This window comes from Venturia canescens, chromosome 3 (genome assembly GCF_019457755.1).
Source record: "Venturia canescens isolate UGA chromosome 3, ASM1945775v1, whole genome shotgun sequence".
Taxonomy (NCBI): Eukaryota; Metazoa; Arthropoda; class Insecta; order Hymenoptera; family Ichneumonidae; genus Venturia; species Venturia canescens.
This window is the reverse complement of record NC_057423.1, coordinates 6744538-6758698: the sequence shown is the minus strand read 5'-3', so window position 1 is coordinate 6758698 and position 14161 is coordinate 6744538. Positions and strand designations below refer to the sequence as shown.

Genomic DNA, 14161 nt, shown 5'->3' with positions numbered 1-14161 from the left:
CCAGCGAGTTAATATCTTGTCAATGGATCGAATATAAAAAGTTTTCGGCAGACTTTCCGCCAACTCGCTCATAAACGAAGCCAATTTTGCTCCTCAGCACAAAACAATTGTCGCGTGCGCTAGTAATTCTTCGTTTTTTTTTTCATAATCAATGAAAAACAGTCAACGACTAAGAATTTATCTCATCAAAAATCCACGAAATGTCAAGAAATTCTGCAGAAGATGATGAAACGGAGTTTTTTTTAAGTATCGCTCTTTCCCGACTCGAAATCATTCAATTACTTAATGAGGAGTCCTGCTTTAATAAGCCAAAAAAATCGATTGTTTTCGAATGTTTTAATCGAATGTTAAATCGAATGTTTTAAGAGTACAAAAACATTTTTTCATGCAAGAAATACGCATTTGTACATGGTTTATACGCAAAGTCTGATTGTCGAAGTTTCTCGCAGCTCCTTAACAATGTGCAGATCGTAATTATCGTTTCCAACAGAAATTCCAAATCTTTTTTTCCATTTTCGTATTCCTCCTCATTGATCTATAAAAACCCGAAAAAATCGCGAAATTCTATATTTTTAGCGAGTTTGAAAAAAAACGCTTCTAAAGAAGAAAAGAGATTTTCTTGAAAAGGTAAATTATTCAGTAGCATATATACGCCCGACCGAACATTTTGCCACGATAAAACGAAGATTTCATCATTCGAAAAACCCGTTTCTTGGTTCATCAAAACATCCTGTCGAAATGACCAAATTTTTGGTACTGTCGCGTAATGTTTATTCGTTCGTAGGCTATTAAATAATCGATTTTTTCAACAAAATGTGTTTTCCCCAGCACACACGATCTTTCCAGGGTGTACTGCACACCGGATTGAAACGTAAAATAACGTAATTCAGAAAATTTTCAAAAAATATCGTTGAAACTCTTGATTATTCCGTAACTTGGTTTAAACTCCTTCAAAATTATTCGTCAAAGCGTTGCTCAAGCACTACCAATGAGCAAATTTCTCCTTAATTCGATGAGATCCATACAAAAACGAATTTACGAAAGGATTTTTGGTCGATCGTGATTTCTCGTTCGACCGTAGGGCTCACCCTGTATGCTCGAGGGAATTTCTACTGTTACTGCAACACATGCAACGCGCTGTGACTACAATTTACGTCAGACGTGCGGACTTGCCTCTCGCGTTCAAAATTCGCGAGCTCTCTTCCCAAGTCTCTGTAGTCGCCGCTCTATTGTTATTAGTCGTTATGCAGCGTCGAGGGGATTTGCGTATACGAGCTGCTCGGCGGGCACTGCGAGCGTGTGCGAAGAAGAGAGAAGCGGATAGATCCGTATGCGCCGAGACGTGAAAATTATAGTTTAAAATTGCAGTTATTCGTTGGGGGGGGGGGCTTTCGTGAACGAGGGAAATAAAGAAACTCGAGAGAACGCTCCGTGAAGAGGCATTTTTGAGCTAAAATAGATGGCGAATAGAAACGCGCGCGCACGAATTTACGATTAATCGATCCGGATTATAAGCTTTTGCTCGATAGCAGCAAATGCGTATCGATTATGCAGCCCAAGGTCTCTCTTACACTGACGCGCTTACTCTTGAAACTAACTCCGTTTCCTTCACCTTCCCCTTAACCGCGTGCTCACAGACGCGTCCATCGGGCAGAAATTCTTCGATGATTCCAGCAATCACGATAAAACTCTCCACTTTGGCATTATCTTTCCCAATGCATAGGGCACCATAGACTAGCCACTTTTTCCCTCTCTCGCTCTTTTATTTAAGGCAAATTCATTCAAATAACCGCTTCGGTGCTGTGGTGCATCGATAAGTCGATAAACGCAATGAATTCTGGTCGAGTTCAGTGACGAATCGATCTTATCCGTCGATTCCAATTTTCGTGGGAGTTTCCTCATAGGGAATAACGTTCGAATAGTTTGATCATATTTTCATCGACTCGCATACTCCAGTCGAGTTTTCACGTGTCCCTTGAGGCTGCATGATCGTCCAGTGAAGTCCTTGACCCGTAGACACCGTACTGGTGCAAATTCACGAAAATTCGAAAAAAAAAAACGATTTTCAAAATTTCTCTCTTCAATTTAGCCATTTTTCTGCAATGAAACTTGATTTTTCAATTTTTTAATGATTGTAAACGATCACCAAGGAATCCTCACTCCTAAAAAGCCTCGTTGTAATATTAATTCCATACAATCATAAATGAAATAAAAAGTTTTGCAAATTTGCACCAGTCTGGTGAGTGTGTGACCTCAAAGAGAAAAAATTCCAGTAAAAACTGCGGTACCATTGGAGTAGGGTTCAATATCGTAACATTTATTAATTCTTACGAGCATGCACAGTGATTTTTCGTGAAGCGAGAGCTAGCTCGATGAAAAATCTTATGTGATACCAAAACGTACAAGCGCGAATGAAATTACGCTACGTACCATAGTAAATTTTCAAACATATTTCGGATCGACGGTACAAATTTTACTATGCTCAACTCTAAAATAAACAATACCGAAATATTTATTTGAAAACGACACGAAAATGAAAAACCTCCAAAACGGGCGTTACAGAAGCCTAACACCGTGGCGGCATGGCAATTCTTACTATTCTTTTTCTCCCTGCGCACAGGTCAATCAAAGTACAATTTTCATTTGCCGTACCGACATTAAAAGATGCACGCAGCAGGAGTTTGCGTACGGATTTATTCGAAGGGTAGACGGAGCTGTCCTTTTGCACGCTCATGAGAGGAATGTCGTAATATCAATCATGGGGCCGTGTGTGGGCCCGGGATGGGTAGACTTCCAGGAAAGCCCGTAGCCCTGCGTGGCAATTTCGTGGCCCTTTTGCCGGTCGGTTGCGCGCACTCGCGGATCACGCACGCACGCACGCGGAGGAGACGAGCGCGCGCGCGCACGGGCGTTTATTCTTCACCGAATGCTTCGGAGGTTCGGGGGATTTCTTTAATCTTCCCGCGTCCCGGGGCTCCGGGGGTCGCGTACGCGTTTGTTTGTTTTCTCGCGTTAACCGACGTTTTTGCGAGGCTCGAGAGAACTTACCGTTTGGCTCGCGAGCTCGAAAAAAAGGCAGACGACCGGGCCCAGGCTCGGGGAAGAGAATCCCATCGATATCCCGTGGATCCCCGGTTCGAGAAGCTCTCCGGGAAACGAGGAATCTGCCAGTGTTTACAGTGCCGAAGAAAATAACGCCTCGTTGCAGCTCCGGGCAGGTGTCGCACGAGTTGAGAGAACGGTGAATGCAACGAGCCGCCGCGCGGAGAAGAAGCGATGGGAGAATGCGTTGCTGCCGCGCGCACCTATATCGATCGTTGACAACGGCAAAAGCCCTGCTAACCTCCGTCCGCTCACCCCTTCCCGTTCTTTTTTACCTCATCCGAACAATACACGCCCAGGGACACGCGCACTCTTACGTGCTCGCAGAGGCGTCCTCGTGTGCGTCGCGCCACGCGGTAAAGTGCGATGCCCCAGGTGTTGCTTTGACGAGGAAGCCGCGGAGGATCACGCACGCGAGTCGCTCTTGATAAACTGCGCAATTTCGAGTCACTCGAGTCCTGGGCGAAGCGATCCCGTCGGTGCGTCTCAGTGTACAAGAGAACCGAACCCGGGGCTAAAACCGTGAGAAATATCTTACCGAGTACATATTATTATTCCGTTTTTAATATCGCGGAGCTTTGCGAGTGAAAGAAGAAATCGTCGATGTAACGAGCCTTGTAATTGGGCGAAATTTCTTTTTGCCGACAAGCTTTTTTCCAGGCCCAGCATCAGGAGAGAGGTGACCCCGAAGCCCCAGCTTGTTTCTCTTGCCATCTTCGCAATCTCCGGCGAACCTCTCAGCATCGTTTTCGAACACATTATTTTCGCAAACTTCCGAAAACTCCATTCAAACTCTCCGCAAGTTGGTAGCTCACGTCGCAAAGGCGTGTGCGCACCGAACCGGAGCCGAGATCCCGCGTGGTGCGCGTCTCCAACGCGGAATTCAAGCTCGCCCCATGCATGTCCAAGAGGACTGCGATGAAAAAAGAGGATGAAAGTAAGGAACGCGAAATCGCGGCGAATCGTCGTCTCGCGAGCACGAGACGCACCGAAGAGGGAGGACCAACGGCGGGAACCGCTTCAATTCCTCTTCTCCTTCCTTCCTTCGATCCCCCCTCGCCCCTTGCTCCTCCTTCGTCGGCGGTCTTCTGTCTTACCCTTTGGGCAGCTGAAGCGAGATGAAGAGCGAGGGAGAGAGAAAGAGAGAGAGAGAGAAAAGCAGCGTAGCCTTGGACTTGACTCGGAGGAATGTAGCGTGCACTGACCTCCACGTTCTACTCACTCACCTACTTGGTTTACTACACTCGTTCCTTCCTCTCCTCGCTCACCACCACCACCACCCCTCCTTTTCCTTCCTCTCTTTCTTGCCTTTTTTCTTCCTCTCTTTGGCCATGGCGCGAGTCGTGGCTCTTCTCTCCTGGTCGAATTTTCTCGTAGCATGTGGGCGCCTCCACAGCTCTTTCTTCGATAACGCTCGCGTCCTCCCCGCCGACCGCGCCTCGCAGAGGCCCCTCTCGTTCTTGAAGATTTTTTGGCCCTTCGTTTCGCCGCGGATCCTTTCTTCGTACTCGTGACTCGCCGCCGCTTTCTCACTTGCATCTTTCGACGAGGCTCTTCTTCCCCTCGGGCTCGAAACTTTCGCAGCAGAGCCTTCCGAATAACCACGCGCATTTAGTCTATATGCAACGAATCTCTCTGACCCTTTCTGCTTCTCGCAGCAACGATCCCTCGGCGACGAGCCTCGATGACACGGCTTCTACACTCCTCAATGACGAAGGAACGTGGCGAACGCGCCACTTCCCGAGTCCCTCTCGTTTCAGACACTTTTCGACGAGCACCGCACGCACTTTGGGATCTCGCAGTCGTCTGTGAATTAAAAAAAGGCTCGGGCTCGCTCTTGCTGGCCACGAGAAACTGCTCGTCAATGAGACACGCTCAACGACGTTTACCCGATAAAAATGACAGTTTTACCATTTTTTTTCTTTTGCCTTCCTTTCGTTATTTGTTTTTGCCTGAAATATAAAGCTAATCCACGTTATGCGAGGGCGAATGAATGAACGCACGTTCTTTGGAAATGTGGAACAGTGGAGCGCGAACGAACGCGAGAGAAAACGGGCACGCTTCGATGCAAAGGTCATCAGCGTTGTTCCCATCTGTCCATTGTCGTGCCTGCTCATTTGTTTTCAATCAATAATTGTGTCGTGCGCGTTCACTATTTTTATGCTGCAGAAATTCTGGCCGAATTTTTGTTGTCGAATATTGTAGGAATTTATCACTCTTGAAGTGGACAATTTACTTGGTCAAATGAACGATGAGAATTCCAATGGGTCTTCGACACCTTCGGAAAAAATGTTGATACGAAATTTTCATAATTCACTGGAACGATGAATATTCAATTTGCAATTTATCGTTTTTACAGATAAAAGTGACTCGAGGGTCGAGCAAAGTGTGAAAAAATGGTCAATGTACTCACGACTTTCAATTCAATTTTAGTGACTCGATCGTGCTTACTTTTCCGAGGAGTTTATACACTCAATTCACCTTTGTTTTGCTACAACGATAGCTATTTTTGAAACGATGACTCCATCGAGAAATAAAAATGAGTTGATGATTCGCCGCTTGTGTCACTCTCCATTCCCACTTCCCTTTCTTCTCTTGCCCATTCTCTTGCTCGAACGTTTGAGCTCGTACGAACATATATTTTGTTGGGCTGATGCGATGAGTCATTGAACGAAATCGAGGGAGGTCAAATTCGGGAAGCAGGTTTTCTGAATTTACAACTTTCGTTGTTGCTCGAGCAGCAATTTTCCGTTTTTTTTTTTTTTTTTTTTTTTTTAAACGCGGATCAATCACTTATAAATTTCATCACTCGAAACTTATTTCAAGGGCAAAAGCTCGTGGCACTTTGAAAAATCCGGAATACCTGAATATCGATATCGTTAAAAAATGGTGGGAAATCGAGCGAAAAAATAAATGGCCGAGTGCTCCCGTCATTTCTGCACCGCTGGATACGCCTGCGGCCTCCGAATGCGAAAAGCACTCGCGCAAATATTAACATTCTCGAAATAACTCTGTCAAATGTACGAAAAAAATGTCGAAAGTTTATTCTACAACGGAGAAGAAGAGTTTCCACATCGGTGCTTCGTCTTCTGCTCTCGATAATTATTGCTTGATTATTGAGGTGACGATCGCGCGCTCACGTGTCCCCGTTATCGCTTCCTCATCGCGACAGAGGAAAAAGGTTTCTTGCTCAAATTTGGTTGGAAAGAACCTTGGAGCATTCCGGCGCCAAACCTCTCGTGCGGCTCGCTTCGAGTTCATTAATGAACCGCTGTAACATTGAGTTATTGATTTGTTGGTTTAAGGATATATTGCACAGGCGATACAATGTTGCCATGCTAAACCATGCTAAAAACATAAAAAAATTCAAAATGATCAGAATTTTATAAAATTTGGTGAACATATTCTTTAGTGCCAAATTTGACAATACAATTTTTTTAAGATTTTTCTTCTGTACAGTTATCGAGTAATTGATCACTAAAGTTCACGTGTATAAGCATAGCGTTTCCATATATATAGGTATACATTCCGGGCATAAGAAATCTGCTTTAATGCGTAATTACTTGATAACTAAACAGAAGAAAATTTTGAAAAAATTTGTGTTTTCGCACTTGATGTTGAAGAACATTATCACCAAATTTGATCAATTTCTAATTATTTCGACTTTTGTATCATTCACCCTTAACTCCAATGCTGGTTGCGAGTCTCTCGCGATTTCCACAAGTGTTCCATGAGGAGAAACCCTCTTGACACCATAACGCTCCATTTGCGTCATAGCGACACACAAAATTAGCAATTATAGTCGCCTGCTAAAGATAGCCAAGGGACAGACACAGGCGGGACTATTTTCACGATTTTAAAACATTAAATGGAAATAAAATTAATTTGAAGATTGAAAAATAAAAAAAATTTTTAATAAAAAGGTTAAGGACGAGCATAGTTGAAGGAAAAACGTGGCTGCGTTTCGCCAACGGCGCCGCAACTTTAATGCCAGAGCAACGCTGCCATAAATTTCGACGATTTTGTAATTTGACGTAAGCGCACATTGTTTTTTTCCCTAGTTTTCATTATCGCGATAGCAAACTCCGTTTCACGTCGACGCAGTCGATTGGTCGTTGTTCAATGACGCTAGGAATATCTCGATCGAAGAAAAACACCTGAAACCGAATTCGAAGTCGTGTGACAGCAGCGCAGCGCTTTTCATCGTTTCTTTATCATAAAAAATCCTCAACGTGGGAAACAGGTGCTGCCGGCAACTCGTGAATAAGACATCTGGAAGACACGGCAATAATTTTCGGCGCGCGGTATCAAGCTCGGACGTTTTGTGCTCGACTCGATTTCACGGCTGCGTTGATGAATGTTGACGATAAAACTGAACGCTTTACCACTGAAATAGGATCAGTCGCGGTGATAATCGAAATGAAAAACTTTTTTGAAAGCTGCACAAAAGTTGGGAACTTCGCAAAATGAGGGACGACTCGATTATCCACAGTCAACAGCAATCTCCAATGTTCGATGACGAGCGAGCACAAAAAATCGTTGCAAAAGTTCCACGATGAGATTGATGTCGAAATTAATTTAAAACAAAAAAACAATAAAACAATGGGAATAAAATTTCTGGAACTTTACCAAACGATTGGCGATTAATGACCGACCGATATAATCACAACTTGGAACGTTTTTTCTCTCCATGAGCAGACCAGAAACACGTGTACTTATACACTCACATTTTGACAAATACTTGGACGTTTTACACCGCGTCGAACACTCACGCGTGGTGCTGGATACTCGCGAAGGTCGCGCAGCCACGATGAATGTACCGATATGTCGTTTTTTAACTACGTCGACCTTCGTCTTAAAATAGAGCCCGGATGACTTTGCCTGCGAGAAAGAATGAGAGAGAGAGAGAGAGAGAGAGAGGGAGGGCGAGATATCGAGTGAGAAGCTGGATGACCAGCACGGAGACTCACACCGGAGTGAACGTTTTTCGCTTCTTTTTTTTTCTTCGTGTGAGTTATTTCAAGAATACACGAGCCCACACACAAGAGGCCACGCGCATGTACATCTGAATGGAAAATATGAGGACTGGAAACTGGATTTATTTAGAACTGACTCAGAGAGACCGAATTTCTCGGCCGGTGAATCCGTACGAAGAAAAAACGATCGCACATCTGAGCTGTTTATTAAAAATCGTTGCTATCATATTTTTTCGTGTTTTTCTCGGTCTTAAAAAAACGTCATTATCATTGGCGTAGTTCTCAGTTCGTACGTTCTCGTTAAATTTAACCGTTTTTGTGACGGTTGAAAAAAACGAAGCACGGAAGATGTAAATAATCGGCACACTCGGCGTTTATTCTCGTGGCAAATGTGCATCGCTACGGAAAATTTCTAGCCAATTTTTTTTCCTTTCTTTCTCATTTTTTCCGGAGGCTTGCTGACGGAAGCGATTGGAAGATTCCAAATGATAGCCTCCGCGATATTCGTACGTGCGCGCACCGCGCACGTACACAAGACAGCGTCGTTACCGAGGTCCGCTGCTTTTATTGGCATTAATTTCCGCACCTTGGACAATCCTCAATCTCGCATCGCTTCTCAAATGCGATCGACACGCGCGTTATCGAATCGCGATCTTCTGCATCGTTCGTAACAAGATTGTAACCCACTTTATGTTGTGGACTCGAAAAAGACGCGCTCGGTTATTCGACGACGATTTTTTTTTTAGTCCAACCAACAATCTTGGTGGCAAACGAAACGGGATCCGTTAAGCCAAACAAAAGTTTGGCTGATTCGAAGCCCCCCGGCTCGAAATCATTGAAATTCATTCCTTCCGGTGAATTTCAATTCAATGAAACTTTTGTCGGACTCACGAATCACGCTCGGCTAACGAAATTAAATCTTTGGACTCCTGCAAAAGTTTCGTTGCAACGATTTCTCAGCGTCGCTTCGATCCCGCGATCTAACAAAAAATTGAGAAGCAAATAAAAAACGAATTATTTTTTTTTGTTTCTATAAAAATTCGACGCATCCCAAAGCCTCTGCGGGCGATTCATGCAATAGAAATCTCGTCGAGATTCTTGACAAGGCTCTCGCATCGTTATCGAAAATCCTGTGACGCAGTGAGAACTGCAGTCACTCAAAATTCTCGTTCCTTCGTTTCTTCATTTGCCATACTCGATCCTCACGATATTTCGGCTCGGAATAATAACTCTGAAAATCATTGATCTGTTTCAGAAGACGTGGGCTACAGAAACGTCGAAATCACGTCCGCGTTTACCCACCTTCCTCAAAAGGGTGAGTCACACCATTCAAAGTCAAGTATTTTTCTTCCAGTTCGAGGGTTAAAAGAGCCACTTACGAGCCACTCTACAAATCGCTCGTACAATTTGACATTTTACCTGTAAACGCGATGTCAGTCCGACCGATCCACTCGCGTCGATTCGATCGAGATACTTTATCGATACATTTCACACGCGCGATAACGCTTGATTTTTCTTTCAACATCGTCGAAACTCGTGCGCACACATTTGAAAAAGCCCATTTTTAAATCGCCCAAAAAACCCACGAGGCTCGGTTTTATCGATTTGGCACAACGGAACGAGCAGCAGCGATTATTCGCCTGGAAAAAATCCAGCTTCTTCACAACTCACTGCGATCCTCCAAACCTTCCTGAAGCTTTGACGTTGAATCTCTGAATCGTCGGTACACAAAACAGTCGATAAATCTGCGTGTGCCTCGTCTCCGTGGGCTTACGTCGAATTTGCATGTCGATACGCTTTCAGATGAGATTTCACTTCTGTGGAGAATCATCAAAGGCAGATCTGTCAGGCAAGCATTTTTGACAAAAGCAATGCTGCACTGCGACGATGAGGTAAAGGAAATTTCATACGGGAAACGAGCATTCGAAGGCCGGTGCGACTGAGGGCAGGAAAACACGTTAAATAAAAATCTTTCATTCCACGATTCGTCGTTCGCTTTGAACTCCGTTAAATTAAGAGAAAATATATCGAATGAGCTGAAATATCAGAGTTTTTATGACTTTTTCAAAGAGCTCACAGCTCTTTCGTTTGTTCTGACGATTCGGGAGGTTTTTTTTTTTTTAATTTTTAATTTTATTTTTTACTTTTAGCTTCTCTTATCACACCACTTTTTTTTGATGATATTGTTCTTTGGAGTTACACAACTTTTAGACGAGTTAAGTACGACGTTTGACCTTAGAATCGTGCGGAAAAGTCGGAAATCCTGAAAAAATTGAACGCATTTTCATTCGAGTCGTTGGAATATTTGGAGCTTTTTCGAGTCAGGAGTAAAAAGGCTTTGAATTTGACTTGAAAACTTTGAAACTTCAATTCTCGAGATGTTAGAAGATTGTTGTCGATTAACAATCGAATTTCGAAGCGCCGAGAATCGGATAGGAAATCACGTGAATGAAAAATGACGCTGAATTAGCGTCACTCACAGATTAGAGCTTTTGTCGGGGGGTTTGTGCAAAAAATTAAGCTCCCCGAGCGTCTCGAGTCTTCGATGTTTATTGGGATGATTAGATGAAACGTCAGCGCGATAACCTCGCACATATTTATCGGGGTTTTTCACACTTTCAAATTCAGCGCTTCGAACAGGCTCAAACAACAGTTTTTTATTTCGCTCGTGAATATGCCCGGGAATAATGTGAATCTACGCCACTCTTCCGATCGCGCAATTAGAATCTTCCTAGAAAATGAGCCCCCGGCGACGTAATGCATCAAAACGTCCGATGCAATCGAAAATCCATCGCACATCCGAATAATCGGAGGAGAGAATATAAGAGCGAGCGAGAAACCCGGAAGTTACTCAATCTCGAATTTTCAATGTACCGGCAAAATATATATTGGAATAAAACGCGCGAAAATTTGAGATCAAGATCGTTAAAATAACGCGATTTTCTAACGATAAGCGATAAAAATAAGTCGAAAAAACGCGACAGTCACTCGCCTACGTAACCGATCCCCTCCACTGGTCCCCTCCGTCGAACAAGCTGTTGGTAACTCCTCCATGATTTAATATTTCTCTCTCCCGTCCATACATTCGTAATATATGAATACACATGTACGCCGTCACGCACATATTCGTCGGCTGCGAGAGCACAGGACAATTCCATACGTCGCGCCCCACTACCGAGGCGCTTTACCAACCAGTAAACTTCCAGGAATTATTTACAAAGAATTATCAGCTGGCGGGACGTTCTTTCGATGCGGCTCTTCAGTATCAATTCGACTCTCGTGTCGCGAGCGTGCTTTACTCCGCGAAGTTTCCGCGCGACACTGGACGCGATACAACGCTTTCTGCTGTCGCTCTTCCCACGGACGTTTTATTTTGCATGGTAATAGCGTTCCGACGATTCGAACTCTCATCGTGTTCGAGGAGACTCGGCTGTTACGCGACATGAAAATAAATACTCGCGTGTATTAAGCTTGCGAGTGCGCGTGCCAGACTTTAATTAATTGTTTGGCGAAAGTTGAGAGTCTCGATAAATTGGAAACGGAATTTCGTTGCCTGCTGATTATCGCGGATTGATTCTCGTACGGACTTGATTAAATTTACGATTTTTATAAAATTCGAGAATTTTCGCATACTTTTGTTGTTGTTGTTGTTTTTTTTTTTTTTTTTTTTTTTTTTTTTTCCCCAAGAAAACTGTGGACAATGCGAAATCTCGCGGTTGATCATCGTCAGTCTCGGACGGTCGTTGAGCCCTTAGTCATCAATTAACCACGCAAAATAAACGGGGGAAAAGATTTTGCGACGGTGAAACTACGGAGCTCGGGAGTTTGTGAACGAGCTTCTGGCGAGACGATTTTATTTCACTACTGACTTACAAATTCGCGTAGTTATGGAGCGAATGACGAAAAAGCGGGGTCGAATATCGTGATCTCTCGGTGCTTTGGGTTCTCGATGAAAGAGTGCCGAGACGAGAGCTCGCTCCGTCGATCGCACCGTGATCCCTTGGAATTGTGACTCTATAACGAAGTGTGCTTCGTGTGAAAAATACCGAAAAAAAAGGAAATTGGAGAAGAAAAAAGAATTGGAAGAGAGTTGTTTCTATCGGTCGCGAGAATCTTCAGAGCTAAGAGAAAGTGAACAAAGTTTTGAGCTCGCGGAGCCGAGATATTTTTGAAGATTGACGCTGTTTGTTGATCCGCTCTCGTTGACCGCTCGGGGGTCGGGTCAAAGTTCATTCGACGAAACGAAATTCCCCGACGGTGACGACAGAATACACAGCGATCTAGACGGTCGCGCGCTCACTAAATAGACAAATATATTCTCGAAATCAAGCTCGAAAATCTTCTCGCGAGCAGTGCGCGCCTCGCGATCCATCGACCGCACAATTTTTGGTGTTGCAATCGCGGTTATCGGGGAATAGCTCTCAATCCCCGTCGCGTTTCCCCGCCATCGTTATTCCCCGCTGCTCCTGCGCTTATTATCTACTTTATCTCGTGACAACACAAGACATTTCCAGCAGTGAAAATCACCCGGAAAAACTATTAAAGAATCAGAGAACTTGTTATTATGCCGCAGGCTTGTCGGAACTACCGAATATCGAGAGAGACTTTCGACGACAAAAATACACGTGAAGTTTGAAAGTAGCTCGCGATAAGGAAGCACCAGCGAAAAGGATTTCATTCGTTCCGTCAATTCTGCACCCAAACAATCCAATCGCTGCCTAACGTCTCGTCGAATCGTAAAAATTATTATTATTTAAAAAAAAAGAATAAAAAAAAAGAAAAAAGAAGAAAAAAAAAGAAAAATGAAGGTCTCAATGGATCACGGAAGTGCCTTCAGTCCTTACTGCTCGAGAAACATGAGCTCCGTTAAACGCGTGCAAGCCCCGTTGTTTATTTCACCCTCGAATTTACCCGACATGTGTCTCATGTGCGTAGACATGGCCCGGGACACGCCAGGCTCGCCAATGTCAAGGCCACGGGATCTCGGACCTGCTGGCGGCGGCGGCGGGGGAGGCGGAGGCGGAGGAGGCGGCGGCGGAGGTGCCACCGCTACTTTGACTTCCGGTGCTTATCATGCCGCAACGACCGATCATTCTGCGCTTCACGGAGGAGCTTTTCAGCAGAAAATACTCGAGGTAATGTTAAAATTCATCTATTTCCCTATCCTCAACTTGCCTCGATCGATCGCCTCGCTAACACCGATTCGGACTAGTCCAATGAGAACGGACATTTGTGTTACTTTATCGAAATTCCTGTGAACACTTGGCCACGTGACTCTGAAAAATTGAGATAAAACGAGTTTTCCGGGCTCTAAAATTTGGTGCTTTTCCGCCCATTTTTTCCGTTTTTTTTTTCTCAAGTTTTCTCCTGATTCGGGTTTATCGTAAACTAATGGGGAATTCGAGTTTGCATTTGGGCAAATTCATAGTGGGGCCTTCAAATGAAGTTTCGAGATTAGCATTGGAAACAAAAAGGAAGGAAAGTTGAAGAAAACGATGGAGAAAAATGGTCGTTTCTCATAAACGAAGAAGCAATAACGCGTAACCGCGCTTCTGGCAGAAGTTCTTTTTCGTTTATCAAAACACGAAACAATTTTATCAGTTTTCGTATTGCCTCCGTATATTTGAGGGTCCGAGATAAATTCAAAGACAAAATTAGATCTCGGTATCTCGAGCTGTTAAACTCGCGACGCAGAAGCCCCTCGAGACGCCCCTTTCGGTGCGTTTATCTCCATTTTTAATCCCAAAACGTAAAGTTCTCATTTCGATGAACTCGTTGACGATCGACGCGTTCGACGGACGCGTGGAAACGTTTCGTAATTATTTGAACGCAGATCGAAAACTATGAACGCACAACTTTTGTGCTTCGGATCAGAAAGATTTTTATGAACCAAGTAGAAATTGAATATCAAACGCCGATAACGAATGCATTCACCTGCCCTATGTACAAGCGCTTCATTCTACTCGCATATCGCATACGAGATTGCAAAGCAAATACGATCCCGAGAAAGAGGGAAAACGCTGATAAGAACGGAACAATTGAAAGTGGGTCGGCTATTTTAATCCACCGTCATTCGAAACGAA

The 14161-nt window shown here is 44.0% G+C and overlaps 1 protein-coding gene across 16 annotated transcripts in view; it reads left to right on the top strand.

The window, feature by feature from the left end:
* The window catches only part of HDAC4 (histone deacetylase 4), a 91431-nt gene that overhangs the window by 57936 nt on the left and 19334 nt on the right, over nt 1-14161 (top strand). For 7 of the 16 annotated variants that reach the window (XM_043414892.1, XM_043414891.1, XM_043414890.1 and 4 more), the window contains exons 3-4: nt 9334-9393; nt 13014-13213. In XM_043414892.1, the coding sequence (XP_043270827.1) occupies nt 9334-9393; nt 13014-13213 (260 nt within the window). Of the gene's footprint in view, nt 1-9333; nt 9394-11381; nt 13214-14161 lie in introns of those variants that run through there. The other 9 variants (XM_043414886.1, XM_043414885.1, XM_043414897.1 and 6 more) reach the window with 4 other exon arrangements.